At 59.6% G+C, this 13,218-nt stretch overlaps 1 protein-coding gene and 1 long non-coding RNA gene across 11 annotated transcripts in view; one reads left to right on the top strand and one right to left on the bottom strand.

Moving 5' to 3' along the window:
* TNRC18 (trinucleotide repeat containing 18) overlaps positions 1-13,218 on the top strand; it is a 100,318-nt gene that overhangs the window by 5,007 nt on the left and 82,093 nt on the right. For 5 of the 9 annotated variants that reach the window (XM_074345613.1, XM_074345608.1, XM_074345611.1 and 2 more), the window contains exons 1-2: positions 9,597-9,943; positions 11,861-12,290. In XM_074345613.1, the coding sequence (XP_074201714.1) occupies positions 12,104-12,290 (187 nt within the window). In that variant the 5' untranslated portion in view covers positions 9,597-9,943; positions 11,861-12,103. Of the gene's footprint in view, positions 1-9,596; positions 9,944-10,681; positions 11,017-11,095; positions 11,532-11,860; positions 12,291-13,218 lie in introns of those variants that run through there. The other 4 variants (XM_074345604.1, XM_074345607.1, XM_074345606.1 and 1 more) reach the window with 4 other exon arrangements.
* Positions 7,029-9,405, bottom strand: LOC105077485 (uncharacterized). Of its 2 annotated transcripts, XR_012500231.1 has the most exons (3): positions 9,282-9,405; positions 8,746-8,873; positions 7,029-8,260 (listed from the first exon to the last, which is right to left on the bottom strand). It is a non-coding gene; the product is annotated as an uncharacterized LOC105077485 (long non-coding RNA). The 2 variants fall into 2 exon arrangements; XR_006718857.2 differs by lacking the exon at positions 9,282-9,405 and having other exon boundaries at positions 8,746-9,275.

Below are 13,218 nucleotides of genomic sequence, written 5' to 3'. Positions count from 1 at the left end.
CAGAACTGAGGTCGAACTCCAGCCTGGAAAGGCTGGCATTTCATCTCCTTTCCTGATCTTGCCTTGGCAGTCTTGGTGTCATTTCATGTGTCTGGTTAGAGACATACGGTCCCACCTCCCCTGGGAGGAATGTCAAGGTCACAATGTAGAAGGGACACATTGCATGACCATCCTCAGAGAATACGTGTCATGACAGCCACTCGGCCTTACGCCACACAGCATGGCATTTGATCATCTGGAGTTGGAATTGTAACCTGGTGTGCTGGTTTGGGCAGGATGCTGAGAGACACAGGGCGAGAACATGAGAGAAGGAGAAAGAGAAGGAGGGGGAGAGGAGGGTGGGGAAGCAGCTGGAGAAGCCACCAGCTTTGTGGCCAGTACAAGCCCTGTGATGAAGTTCTGCCTCTTGGGCAAGGCCGTGTGATGAATCTCACCCATTAGTCGTTCCTCAGGTCTGATTAGATCTTGCCCTTGGAGAAGAGTGTGATGGGTAAAGAGTTTATTGGCAGTATGTTTCCATCCAGCATTATTTCTTTGACTACCTTCTCTCCTGATAAACCTTTGGGGAATTGCCTCTTTCTTGCTGCAAATGTGAGGCTGGTCATATCCTATAACACGTAGGAAACTGATGTTTGTAGGAGAGAATGGGGCCAGTGGAAAGGGAACTAAAATTGAGAGGGAGGAGGGTGGTATATGTCCTTGATCTAGCCATACCTGAAGGTGCTATACTTCTGAGCTTCCTACTTGTGGGACTTAGTATTTCTTTTATTTAATACAGTTGCATACCAGCCACTTAAAACATCTCTTTCCAGGTTTAGACTATGGTCCAGCCCCTTCCACTGCTCCCAGGCCTTCTCCTTGGCTCACTACACTTAAGAGTTCTCTGTGAACCAACTGTCCCTCTCACCGGACTGTAAGCTCTGTGAGGACAGGACTCTGGTCCAATGTATTTACCACTTTATCATTAGGGCCTAGCACAGAGCCTGTATTTGTTAAACAAACACAAGTGGATAAATGCAAGGAAGGAGAAATGCTCTGGCAGTAAAAATCCTCTGTGCAATGATGGCCTCACAGGGGGGTGGACAACTTGGGAAATCTAAGTGGCTTGGGATGCTGAGTTGCCACATGGCAATCAGCTGCCCTGGGGGGTTGCGCAGGCTCAGAGCAATGTGACGGGGAGGATGGATTTTTGTCTTGTGTTAAGCTACTGAGATGTTGGGGATTTTTGTCACTGCCACATAACCTAGCTCATTCTGACTGATACACAAGTTTCCCATGAACAACAGCAGATCTGAGCCCTTGGGGATTACCGGCTGGGCTGTGCTGAGTCCTCCCCTCTAGATGCTGTCCCGCTTCTGCTCCTCTGTGTTTCCCACCCTTAAATTTGGGGTGGTGTATTAGTTTGCTCAGGCTGCTGTAACAAAGGGTCACAGATTGGGTGGCTTAAACAACAGAAATTTATTATCACTCGGTTCTGAAGGTTGGTAGCCCAAGATCAAGGTGCTGGCCATGGTGGTTCCTTCTGTGGGCTGTTCCAGGCCTCTGCCTGTGTCCTGTTTTTATAAGAACACCAGTCATACAGGACTAGGGGCCCACCTGACTCCACTGTGGCCTCATCTTCACTAATTACAGGTACAATGACCCTATTTCCAAATAATGTCACACTTGGAGGTACTGGGGGTCAGGATGTGAACATATGAATTTTGGGGGTATTCAGCACACAACAGATGGCCTCCTGGAGGAAAGCCCACAGGGCCTGGGCCAGGTGAGCAGGGCTGGACAGGGGAGAGTGGGGAAGAACCCACATATTTCCAGCAGGAGACGAGTAAGTAGGTCTTACTAGTATGGGCAGCTCTAGAAGGTTCTTAAGAGACTCCCTGTGGCCACAAAGTACGTGCGTGCACGTGAGCCTGTGTTGTGTGTGTTGGGGGGCTCCTCTTCAGGGTGGAGACAGACCGAGACACGCAGTGAAAGCGGAGGGGTGGGGGGGGCCGTCGGGTTTGATCTGTGGGGGTTTGTGTTTGACTTTATGCTGACTCTGGAAAGGGACTGACATGGGGGTAGGGGCGAGAAAGGAGAGGGAAGCTTTCAAAGCTGTAGCCATGGGAAATGTTTTTATTTTCTGCTTGAAAGAAAATGCCAAAGAAGGATTAAAAAAAAGAAAAAGGGTGGGAGGGAGGTGAAGCGAGTGGGAGGCTCCTGTGTGAGTGTGTGAGTGTGCTGTGTGTGGGTGTGTGAGATGTGAGAGAGACGGAGAGACAGAGAGAGAGACATTCTGGGAGACTGTAGGGGAGGGAGGATCCCAGGAGACCTGGGAAGAAGGGTTGGAGCCAGCTATCCCCTCCCTCGGGAGATGCCACCACGGGCCGCAGAGCAGCAGCTGGGCGCGGGGAAGGCGGGGAGCTGGGCAGAAACGTCTGGCTGGCTTGTGCCACCTAGGCCGGGTGACCTTAGGAAGTCACCCCCTCTTTTGGCGAGTGTGTCTATAACAAGGGCACAGATGTGTGGGACAGAATGCGTGTGCAAGGAGCAGAAATAACACCTAGAGGAACGCCCAGAGACTGGGGCGTGTGTCAGACACCAGCAGACCCAGAGGAGATGTAAGTAAGATTCTCGGTCCTGAGCGGGAGCGCTGGCCCTCCTGAGCCCTGACCGCAGCCGCCTTCCAGCTGGGAACGCGGGCTGGGCTCCCCGCCAGCTTGACCTCACCCTGCCCCCACCAGGCCCAGGCCAAAGGGACTCCTGTTAACCTCTGACCTCTGCTGCCTCCCCTACAGGCCGGAGAGGGGTCCCAGGAGAAGGCAGGGAGGACTAACGGGGAAGGGCGACTGTGGGCAGTAGGGTGGTGAGAGCCTTCGGGTGCTTACCTTTTTCCTGAACTAGTCTTGGTCAGGCTGGCAGCTCCCTGGGGCGCTGGGGCTCCACATTTACATCTGTATCCCCAGTGCCCTGCCTGGCTTAGCTGAGGGTGCCTGCTGCCACTTCTTAGCTGTGTGAGTACGTTGCTTCTCTTCTCTGTGCCTCTGGTTTCTCATCTGTTAAATGGGCCTGATGCGGCATGGTTCCCAAGCCAGAGGGCTGTCAAAGCCTGCACGAAGCAGGGGTTTGCATCAAAAGGAATTTTCAGACTGAAAGACAGGAAGTTGGGAAGTTTCTGCGGTGGGAGGGGGTGGCACTGGCTGGATTTGCAGGGGCCACTCGGGTCAGGGCAGCAGCAGGCAGGGACTGGGGCGCCTTGGGGGCCTGGCTGCCAGTGGAATTTGCTCCAGAACTCTCAGCATGCACAGGCCTGCCAGGAAGGGGTTCAGAGGCCCAAACAAAGCTGGGAACTCGCAGCAGCAGGAGAGGGGGGCCCCAGGAGATGGGGGGGCCCTCTCCTGGGGCACTGACTCCCCACCTAGGTGCAGCGCCCCTCCCCCAGCAGGCACACCCCTCCCCAAACCCACGTGCTGCCAAGCCTTCCATTAGTCACCCTGGCACTGACATACATAAATCCCATTAGTCACACCCGCACAAACTCGCTGGCAGAACACACCCAGGCACACCCAGACAAAGAAGGCCCCCAAAGAGGCCTTGTTTGTCCCTCGTGCCTCTTCTCCAGGGCCTAGAATAGTGCAGGCACCCGAGGCTCTCCGTGAACACGCGGTCAGCTTCCCTCAGAGCAACCGACTCCCAAAGTAACACCCCCCACCGCTGGGCACTGCCAGTCCCCCAGATAATCACGGCAGCCCCATCCCCTCTGGGCACACAAGGACTGCAACAAACGCCCACAAATGGCCTTGGACCAAGCCCTCTTTGCTTCCCTCTGGAGGAGGGCACGGCTGGCACTGTGTCCCCCTCCCCACGCCTGTCCTCTGAAGGGTCGAGCAGGAAATCCATTCCCCAAGGTCAGCAAAGCTCCTCAGCAGGCGGCCCCGAGTGCTGATTTATTGGCGGTTTATTTGGAGAAACACTATCGCTCTTGGATGGGGGCGGGGCGGGGGGATGCTCGCGGTGGACTTTAACCTTGGGCTGAAACCGCAGCGCTTTGTTTTCGGAGGCGCTTCCTGGGGCGCCGCGGGGCTGGGGCCCAGGGGGGAGGCACGGCCGGAATGCGGCTCAGCCACCTCACCGCTCCTGGGCTGGGCTGCGGCCGCCGCCGCCAGAGCCAGCGCTCCGATTCTCCTAGTCCGGGCTAGAAGGCCTCGGTCCCTTCAAGTGTGCTTCTAGAAATTCTAGGAAGGAGCCGAAGCTCACTGGGTGACAGTATTTCCAAGCGAGGTTTCCAAACCCTCCGCCTCCGGCGTCTGCCACGGCACAGTTTGCAGTTGTGTTACTGGCACAGTGACGCTCTCGGGAGGCACCCAGGAAGGGTGAATGCCTCCCCTTCCGTGATTGTCCCCACCCGAAGTCCCGAGCAAGATGGGGTTGTCCCGAGGGGGTTGTCTCCGGTCGCACGCACCGCCTGCTTGGCTGATGCGGGCCACCAGCACCAAGGCTTGTTCCCGGCCTCTCTGGCAAAAACGCAAACAATGCTGGTGACATTAGGCGTTATTGTTGCAAATACACCCTCTCTGGGGCTGCTCCCCCTCCTACCCACTGCGCCTCATGCTCCGGGTAGAAAGACTGCTTCCAGTACCAACCAATTCCTGCTTTCCTGACGGTCTGCCTCCTTGTGCCAGAGCGGGCGGCCGAGGAGGGCGCCAAATGGGCTCAGACAGCGAAAAGCCCGGGGTACCCCCGGCAAGAAGATGGGCTGGTATGGGGTGGGGAACCAGAGGAGCCCCCGCCACGACACTGCTTGGTCCTCGGACGCTCAAAAAAAAGTTCCCCTCTCTGCGTGGTGCGCCCGCAGAGGGCTCCAAGGGCAGAACCATAGAGCAAGATTAAAGCCGGGTCTGCGGAGAGGGGTGGCAGTCTGAGTCCTAAGAAGCCACTCTGATCCTGACCCTGGTGCCCTCGATGGTGGAGCCGGAGTTGGGGTGTAAGCGGGTGGACACGGGCCCATTCCAGCCGCACCTAGTCTCCCTAACAGTAAGTGCCCTGCCTGGGCACCCCTACCCCAGTTATCCCGAGGCACAGGACGTGTCTGGGTCCAGTGGCCACAGGGATGGAAGATGGTGGCAACGAGTGGAATGGGCAAGGCTGTTCCTCCTCTCTCTGGAGAACTAGGAAGCGCCTGGCTTGACTCCCTGCGGTCTTGGGCCCCCAGGCCCTGACAAGGAGAGCATAGGGCAAGGCATTGGGTGCTGTCCAGGACGTGGGGTAGACTGGGAGTACCCGCGAGAGAGAGAATGGGGAAGGAGGACCCTGCCCCGAGATTTATGGCCGCAGCCAGCCCTCTGTGCATGGAGTGTCTCCGTCCCCTTAAAGCCAAACAGTGGAGTGGAAGACCAGAGCCGGCCGAGGGAAGAGGCCAGGGCCGGAGGCGGAGCCGAGGGCTGCGGGAATCTAACAGGGCCGGTCCTGGAGCTTGGGTTCAGGCTCTGCCCGCTGTGCGCCCTGGTCCCTGCGGCTTTTGGGGCTCTGGCACCGCGTCCTTGGTCTTCCTGGCGGGTCTGGACGGATCTTGGCTGGGCTGGCCGAACCTCAGCTGGGCACCGAGTCCTGACTAGGCCAGCCGCAGCAAGGGGATGGCTAGCTTGGCTTTCCCGGGCGGGGCTTCTCCGGGTTTTAGCAGCACCCAGGCCAGAAGGTCCCTGGTTGCAGGACCTGGAACTGGAAACTGGAGCTTTAAAGACTGGGCCATGGTTTCCCGAGCGGGATGCAGAGGCCGGCCAATACCTGGGGACAGGCTGCTGGAGTGCGGGGACTTTGGTCCCCACCAGGAAAAGCGGCTCTGGGCGGCCGGTGGAGGTAGCGCGGGCGTCCTTGCCTAGGAAAGGATGCCGGTTTCTTTTCTGGGGAAGGAGTAGGGGAGAACGTGTGCAAGTCACCAGCAACACCAGGGTTCTGGGAAGTGCGGGGTTTAGTGCTGAATAGGGCAGGACTGACCGAGGCGCGGGAGCTGAGCCCGCGCAACAAAGGTGCAGCCGGGGAGAGCTGAGCCCAAGGTTGGCCTGTCCTTGGTTTTAAAACAAAGGGGAAGAATTTTGTCAGTCGGGCCGCGTCCACTGGAGGAGCTGGAGGCCTGGGAACACTCTAAAGATCTCGGCTCCGGCCGCCCAGGATGGCCGCGGACTACAGCTGTGGTTGGGCAGGTTCTCCGGGAACTGAGGTTGGGGGTTGCGAGGAGGTTCCCCCCTTCCGCCGATTTTCCGTCCAGCCAGTACAAAATACACACACATACACACTGCGTCAACACACTCTTTTTGGCCACGGATCCTGCCGAGTAAACACAAGTATGTAGAGGGAGGGGGTCAGAAGATGGCGGCCGGAGCCGGTAGGACTGCGGGCTGCACGCTGTTACCCGCACTAAGCGGGGCGCCCAGGCCTGGTTTTAACATTTGTGTGGCTTCCAGAGCGGAGAGGGTGCTTCCCCAGACCCCGAAGCCCGGCCAGGGGTGCCCTAAAGGCCCCCGATGAACGGTGGGGGTCTTAGAAGGAGCTTGGGCTGCGCCCACCACTTGGCTTGGGATCCGTCCCCCGCCCCAAGATGGCTCCCGGCCGCTGTTTACCCCGCGAGTGCGGGGCACCGGGCGCGGGCCGGGAGGGAGCAAAGATCAGGGCGCGCTGGGGTCGGGCGGCTCCTCGGCGTGGCCCCCTCGCGCCCTCACACACGCTGCAGCTCGGAGAACCGGTGCAGGCAAGGTCTGTACTGCGAGTCCCGCTCCGCAGCAGGGAACCAGGAGCCGCCGCCGCCGCCACCACCTCCGTGTTCCCAGACCCTGCACCCTGGCGAAGCTCTGGCGGGAGGGCCCCGCAGCGACTCGCGCGGATTCGAGTGTGTGCAGGAAGGGCAGCCCAAGGGGGCTGCGGCCCACAAAGGCCCGGGATATGGGTGGGGGAGGGGACCTCGCCTGCCCCGAACCTCGGCCCTAATGAAATGCAGGCTTGGTTCGCCACGCCGACCAGGCGCACACTTGGAAAATACAAACGCCATTGGCAAATCCAGGGCAAACAGGCAGAATTTTTATTAGCAACTAAATGATTTATGGCACAGATACCCCGCCGTCACAATTACGGCGTCTTGGAGCATCCAGGGGTGAAAACATTAAACATTTATAAAAATAGGCTTTTGTTTTTTTTCCACCCCGCAAGCCTTTTGTATTCCCCACCCCAACTCGCTAGCTCTCTCCCTCTATTTTTTCTTGAGATGTATTAAAGAAAAACATTCCAGATACCCCGCGGGGATAATGGAGTGGGGGGACCAGGGTCCGGGGTCTGAATGTTGAGCGTTGGGGGCTTGGGCGTGGGAGGGTTTACTAGGAACCCACAAAAGCCTCTGCATAAGACTTGAGAACGCTCGGCGCCCACCCGGGCTGTGCCCTGACGCACGGCCCCTTCCCTTGCCTTGGTCTGCAGCAGCCCCTTGCAGCTCAATTGCATTTATTTCTCTTCTGCAGTCACCCCCTCCTCCCCCAAGGCACAGAGACACAATACCTCCTTTCTCTAACCCCCCTCTCCTCTCCGTCTTTGCTCCTGGCCGTCCCGGGGCTGCACTGGGAGCCTCCCGCCGCCCCGGCAGCCACTGAGACCTGCGCGCCCTGCACCGCCGCTCGTTCCCCTCGGCTCCGGCTATTTTCGTTCCTTTCTTTCCTTCTCACCCCTCCCTCCCCCACGCGGAGCTCCAGCTTCCTAAAGAGGGCAGCCTAGAAACCAGCGCAGGAGGCTCCAGGAAGGGCAACTTGAAACTGCCCTCAAGAGGCTGAACTTTTTTCCTCAAATTTATACTGGAATTAAATTGGACACCCCCAGTTCGCTCTCGAAGCTTACCCCCCTTCTTCTAAAAGTGGAGAAAAGAAAATAGAACGAATGGGCGCTAACTAGCTCATTTCCCCCCTCCAGAAAAGTTGCCTTAAAAATGGATTAAAAAAAATAGAACGAGCGATGCAAAAACGCTGAGTCCGCAGCTCGGGGCGAAAGAGCGGGCTTCTCTTGTTTTAATTAAAATCTAATCACCGCGGTTGCTCTCCGAGGCAGGATCGGCAAGGATTTCTGTCCCTCCAAGCTTCCTTTTGAGGGTACGTAATGCCTAGCCGGGCACGGGTCCTTGCCGGGCTGCGGAGAGCGTGTGCCGGCCCCCAGGACTGCCCTTCCGACCGCGTCCGCACTCTTCGCGCTCACAGCCAAGTAGGTTGCTGCGGGCAGCTCCCGGCGACTCAACCCAGAAAGGATTTTGCTGAAAGCGCAAAATAAAAGTACAAAGTCTGGGGGTTTGGGGCTCCCCTCCCCCTCTGGCCACTGCAGCCAGCCAAGCACTTTTTGGGCTTGGCTGCTGCTTCCTCTGAGCTCAACAGATTTTTTTTTTCCCGGTCTCGCCCTCCCTGGAGGGGGAGCGGCGGATGGAAGGCGAGAGAGGCCCCCAGCCAAGAGGTTTTTAATATTACACTTTAATAGGTTTCAGAAGGCCCCGTGGAGAAATGCTAATAGGCTGAAATGTCAGAATCGAGAGGGAGTCAGTTCGCGCTCAGCCGATCTAATCCTTTTTCCTGCTCTGATTTTTTTTGGGGGTAGAGAAAGGGAGGGGAGCGCCCACGCGAAGAGAGCCTTTGGGGAGGGGCGCGGAGTGCAAAGCGCCGCAGCCCCGGCCGGGGCGGGCGGGGTGAGGGGCGCACCCTGGCCCGCGTTTCTATAGGAACCCCTTTTAGAAGATTAGAGACTCACCCGCTGCCCGCCGCCGAGGCCTCTCCAAAATATTAATCAGTAACCATCTGACACCGCGTTTCAGGGAGGAACCCGCAGACCAGGGCTAGGAAAACGGCCTTCTCGCCTGCCCGTCCCACCCAACCGCGCTGCTGGGGGAGAGGGAATGAATCGCTGCTTTGTTTTAAGGCGGGGGGGTGGGGAGGAGGGAAAAAGCAGCCCTTGTCTGTTTTGGCGTCTCCACCGCGCGTTCTAGAAGGCGCGCCCCACGGGAGGTGGGGGGCCTGGGGCCCGGGCACGGGGTGCAGCCCGCCAGGCCCCAAGCCCTTCCCGGCTCGCTTGGCTTGTCACCTCCTCCTGCGAGCAGGAAGCTGACAGGCGGCCCATTAAACCGCGCCTTGCAAAGCCCTGGATTGCGGCGACAACCATCTTCCTCTATTTTGATCACTCAGCCCAGACGCTGGGGGGTGGGGGAAGGAAAAAGGGAGGAGGAGGAAGGGGGGGTCCGAACGGTGGAGGGGGAGGGCTGCCTAGAAACGGCCGGGAAAAATTCTCACCACCAGTTTTGATCATTCAGCCCCGCGGAGGGGAGCCTGGAAACTGCTGGAGCCCCTTGGTCCGTAATTGGTTTTATAGGAATGGCTGAGGGCCAAGGTGTTTACATGCACTTGATTGGCGGCGCGCTTGGCCAATGGTTGGCGGCCGAGGGCCGGCCTGGGGGGAGGCGGGCACCCGGGAACAATGCGTGTTTCTTCGCCGGAGAGTGCTCCCCTCCCCCAGCCGCCCCTTCCCCCCCACGCTGGTTTTTTTTTTTTTTTTTTTTTTAGATCCAGCGAGAGGAACTTGAAAGGGGGGTTGTGTAATGTACCTTTTCCAATCCCGCGCTGTATATGGAGATTTGGGATTCTTTAAACCGGCGCTACCTGGATTTTATTAAAAAGCGGGGAGCTCGGCAGGAGGAAAGCTGGCTTTTCCGGGGGCTGCGGGAGCCCGGCCGCGGGAGGGCGGAGGAGTTGGCGCGCCGAGCTCTCGGCCCGGGGAGCGGTTTTCTACCAAAAAAAGGAAAGGCGGGCAAAAAGTGTGAGGCGGTTGCGGGTGGCGAAGGGGAGCAGCGACCACGGGATGGCGGGCAGCAAGGGCGCCTAGCTGCGCCGGGAGCCGGGGCCGTCACCGGAGTCGCCGTCGCCGTCGCCCGGAGCCGGGAGCCCCGCCGCGCCAGGTACGCCGCCGGGCCGGCCGACCGCCCGGCCCTGGCTGGGCGCGATGGTCTCCAAACTTCTCCAGATGGCCCCCCACGCCGCCTCCCCCTTGGGGTGCGCCGGGGATCCCTGCAGCTCTCCGGCTCCCGAGAACGGAATTGGGGGACCGGGGCCGCTGAGGTGGGGCGCCCTGGGAGGGGTGGGGGCGAGTCCCTGCGCCCCGGGCGCCCACCTGAGCCCCTAGTCCTGCTCCAGCCCGCCTAGCACGGCCGAGGGGCGTCGGTTCCCTTCTCGGTTCCCGGCAGGCGGCGGGGGAGCCAGGGACGCCGAGACGTTTTCGATTATAGGCTGTTTTTAATTAAAAGCCGGAATTCAGCCATTTTAACTGCATTTAAGAGGGGGAGAAAAGTAGGGAGAACGCAGCAAAGCCCGCAGATGGCCGAGCCAGCCTCTCTACCAGAGCAAAGGTGTTCTGGGGGGGCTTCATCCCGAGTTCCCCAAAGTGGGGCGCCGGGTCATGCCCCGAAGCGCTGGCTTTTAAAAGACAGCTACACAAAGAACATTTTTTAAAAAATCACGGAAAGCTCATCGCCTCCTTAAGACATGTATCTTCGGATGTGGCGATCTTAGATTTTTTCCAAAGTAAACGCGGATCTGGTAACCAGAGCCTGATGGGAGAGATCAGGGGAGGGAGGGAGGGGGTGTTTGTAACCAAAACCGGGTTAAAATAAGCACCCTTAGCAAAGTTGGGGAGGGAGGCTGGAGGAGGCAGAGGGGTTTGCGGCTGAGAGGGTCTGCAGATCGGGGGACTGGGCGCCGGTCGCGGGGCGCAGGGCGGGCACCCGGGAGCCGGTGGCTTTGGCGTGATCGGCGGCTCTAGAAGCGCCCGAACCTCTTGGTATCAGGAATCCGAGCTGCTGCGGACAGACGGAGAGCGAGGGCAGAGTTGGCTTCCAGACCCCCTCCCGCCCCCACAGGAATCGGCGAACGACAAATCTTTTAAACAAACAGCTTTAAACTGGAACTACAGGGGGATTTGTACAACGCTGGGGGAGGCGCCCCTCGGTCGGCCGGCGCAGCAAACGTTTTCTTTGTAGGTTATTTTTGGGGTCGGGGGAAGCTAGGGTAGGAGCGAGACCATAGAGTCCCTCCCTTCCTCTCTGACGCCCCCCAAATCCCCCGCGCCAGGACAAGTTCTCGGGCCGTAGGCTTCTCAGGCCAGGGCGTTGGAAAATGAAACCAAAGCTTGTTTTGGAGGATTCTTTCCAGTCCTCGGGCGAGAATGCCACGTCTTGGGTCCTAGGACTTAGACTTTGCGACTCGCAGTGGCCGGAGGCGGGTGGTGGGTGGGGGCGACGAATCTCTTCAAAAATAATAAACTCATATAGCACCCTCTCTCTCGAAAAAAACTAATTCTGCGTCTCAGGGCGAGTTCAGGGGAACCAAACTCAGAAAAGGGAGACAAGGGCCCCCAAAGGTTAAATATTAAACTTTTCGGATCAGATAGTGACACAGTGTTTAGGGAGAGTTTTCGAACTGCTCCGGGAAAGGTTTCATCGTTTGAAACCCAGGAGCATGTGACGCCCAGTCGTCCACCACTCTTCGGAGGTTTGTATTGATGCGCTCCGGGCAAAGCCGAGGGGCCTTTCCCACTTTCGGGAGCACCCGTGAGCCGCCGAGGGAGAGTCCGGGCTCGGGCGCATCGCGCCACCGGCCACTTTTTGAGCCTGGTCCCCGTGACCCAGAAGCCGCCAGAGGAAGGAGCATGGAATTTTACTTTTTATGGAAAAGGGGCTACTCCCCATTTCATTTCTGGCCGCCAGATCGGCAGCCCCCGACCCCGAACAGCAAGATGATTTTCTGAACTTATTTTTCCCCCCCTCTTTTTCTTTCCCCCCTTCTGTTTCTTCCCCGGCCGGTCTCCTCTCCCCGCCAAGACGCCTTGTGCTCCGCTTCGCGCAGCTCCGCCTGGCCGCCCGGAGGGGTTCCATCGCTGGCCGTCTGTGCTCCTCGGGCCGCGGGCCCGCCACCGAGCGCAAGCCCCGCAGGCCGCCGCCATGCCCGCCGCGGAGCCCCCGCCGCCCGAGGATTCTGGGACTACGCCGAGGCCGAACTTTTAGGTCCCACTGAACGAGGCCTGCGGGCCGGGTGGGGGTCTGGCCGCGGCACTCCCGCGGAGGATGGATGGCCGAGACTTCGGGCCCCCGCGGTCCGTGCACGGCCCCCCGCCGCCGCTGCTGTCTGGCCTGGCCATGGACAGCCACCGCGTGGGCGCGGCCACGGCCGGACGCCTGCCTGCCTCAGGCTTGCCCGGCCCGCTGCCACCCGGGAAGTACATGGCCGGCCTTAACCTCCACCCGCACCCGGGTAAGTGCCCTGCGCTGTGCCCGCCCCCTCTTGTCCCCTCCGGATCCTGGGCGGGAGGCTTGGAAGAACTACTAAGACTGTTCCCCTAAGCCGGAGTTCGCAATGGGGGTCTGCGCCTCCCTCTCCTTCGGCCGGTCCATGGGGTGCGGGCAGACTCAGCTCCCGGGGCGAGAAGACCCCTGGGCACGGGGCCGAGGCCAGTCTGGAGCACCTGGTGGAGAGGGGTGCGTGGCTTAGCTGCCTTCCCCGGCTTTCGAGGCTCTCCCAAGGCGCTCGAGTCTGCCGAAATCGGAGCCACCAGGGTCGGTTCCAAACCCTGGGCCCCTGCGGCTCGAGCCTTGGTTGGAGTTTTCAAAGTCTGGGCGAGAAAAGAACAAACCAGCTCCATACCCTTTGAGACATCTGCTCCCAGAGCTGGAATACTGTTCTTGGCAAATGTCCTTTTGGGCGCCGTGGGCCTGGGTTCCGTCTTTAGCTTCTCCTCTTTCGTGCAGGGTTTCCATCCAGCCTGGGCGCCTGCGGGTGCGGGAGGACGGAAACCCCAGCCCTGGGAACGCGGCTCCGGCGGGTGGGCGACGGCCCTCGGGAGACCCCTCATCCACCGGGGAAGAGAACCGTGGTGGCAGGACCCATATCCCGGGAGGAGGGTAGCAACCCTGGCCATGGGGCCCTCTTGTTTTCCGGCGGGAAGGCGGGCGCGCGGCGCAGCGGGGATGCGGACACAGATGCCGCCATCCCGAAGCTAGGAGAAGGAAGCAGCGCGGGAGCGGATTCGCGGAGGGAACACCCTGGGTCTGACACACAGCTGCGGAAGGAGGTGGCCGAGAAGGCCCGCTGGCTTCTGCCATTCCCCGAGAGGGGCTGCCCAGGCTCGGTGGGGAGGGAGGAGCTTGCCCCCGGCGGGCCTCGGCTGCTCCAGTCCGTCTAG

Source organism: Camelus bactrianus, chromosome 18, assembly GCF_048773025.1.
Source record: "Camelus bactrianus isolate YW-2024 breed Bactrian camel chromosome 18, ASM4877302v1, whole genome shotgun sequence".
Lineage (NCBI taxonomy): Eukaryota > Metazoa > Chordata > Mammalia > Artiodactyla > Camelidae > Camelus > Camelus bactrianus.
Note: the sequence above shows the minus strand (reverse complement) of the source record. Positions and strands in the feature narration are given on the sequence as shown.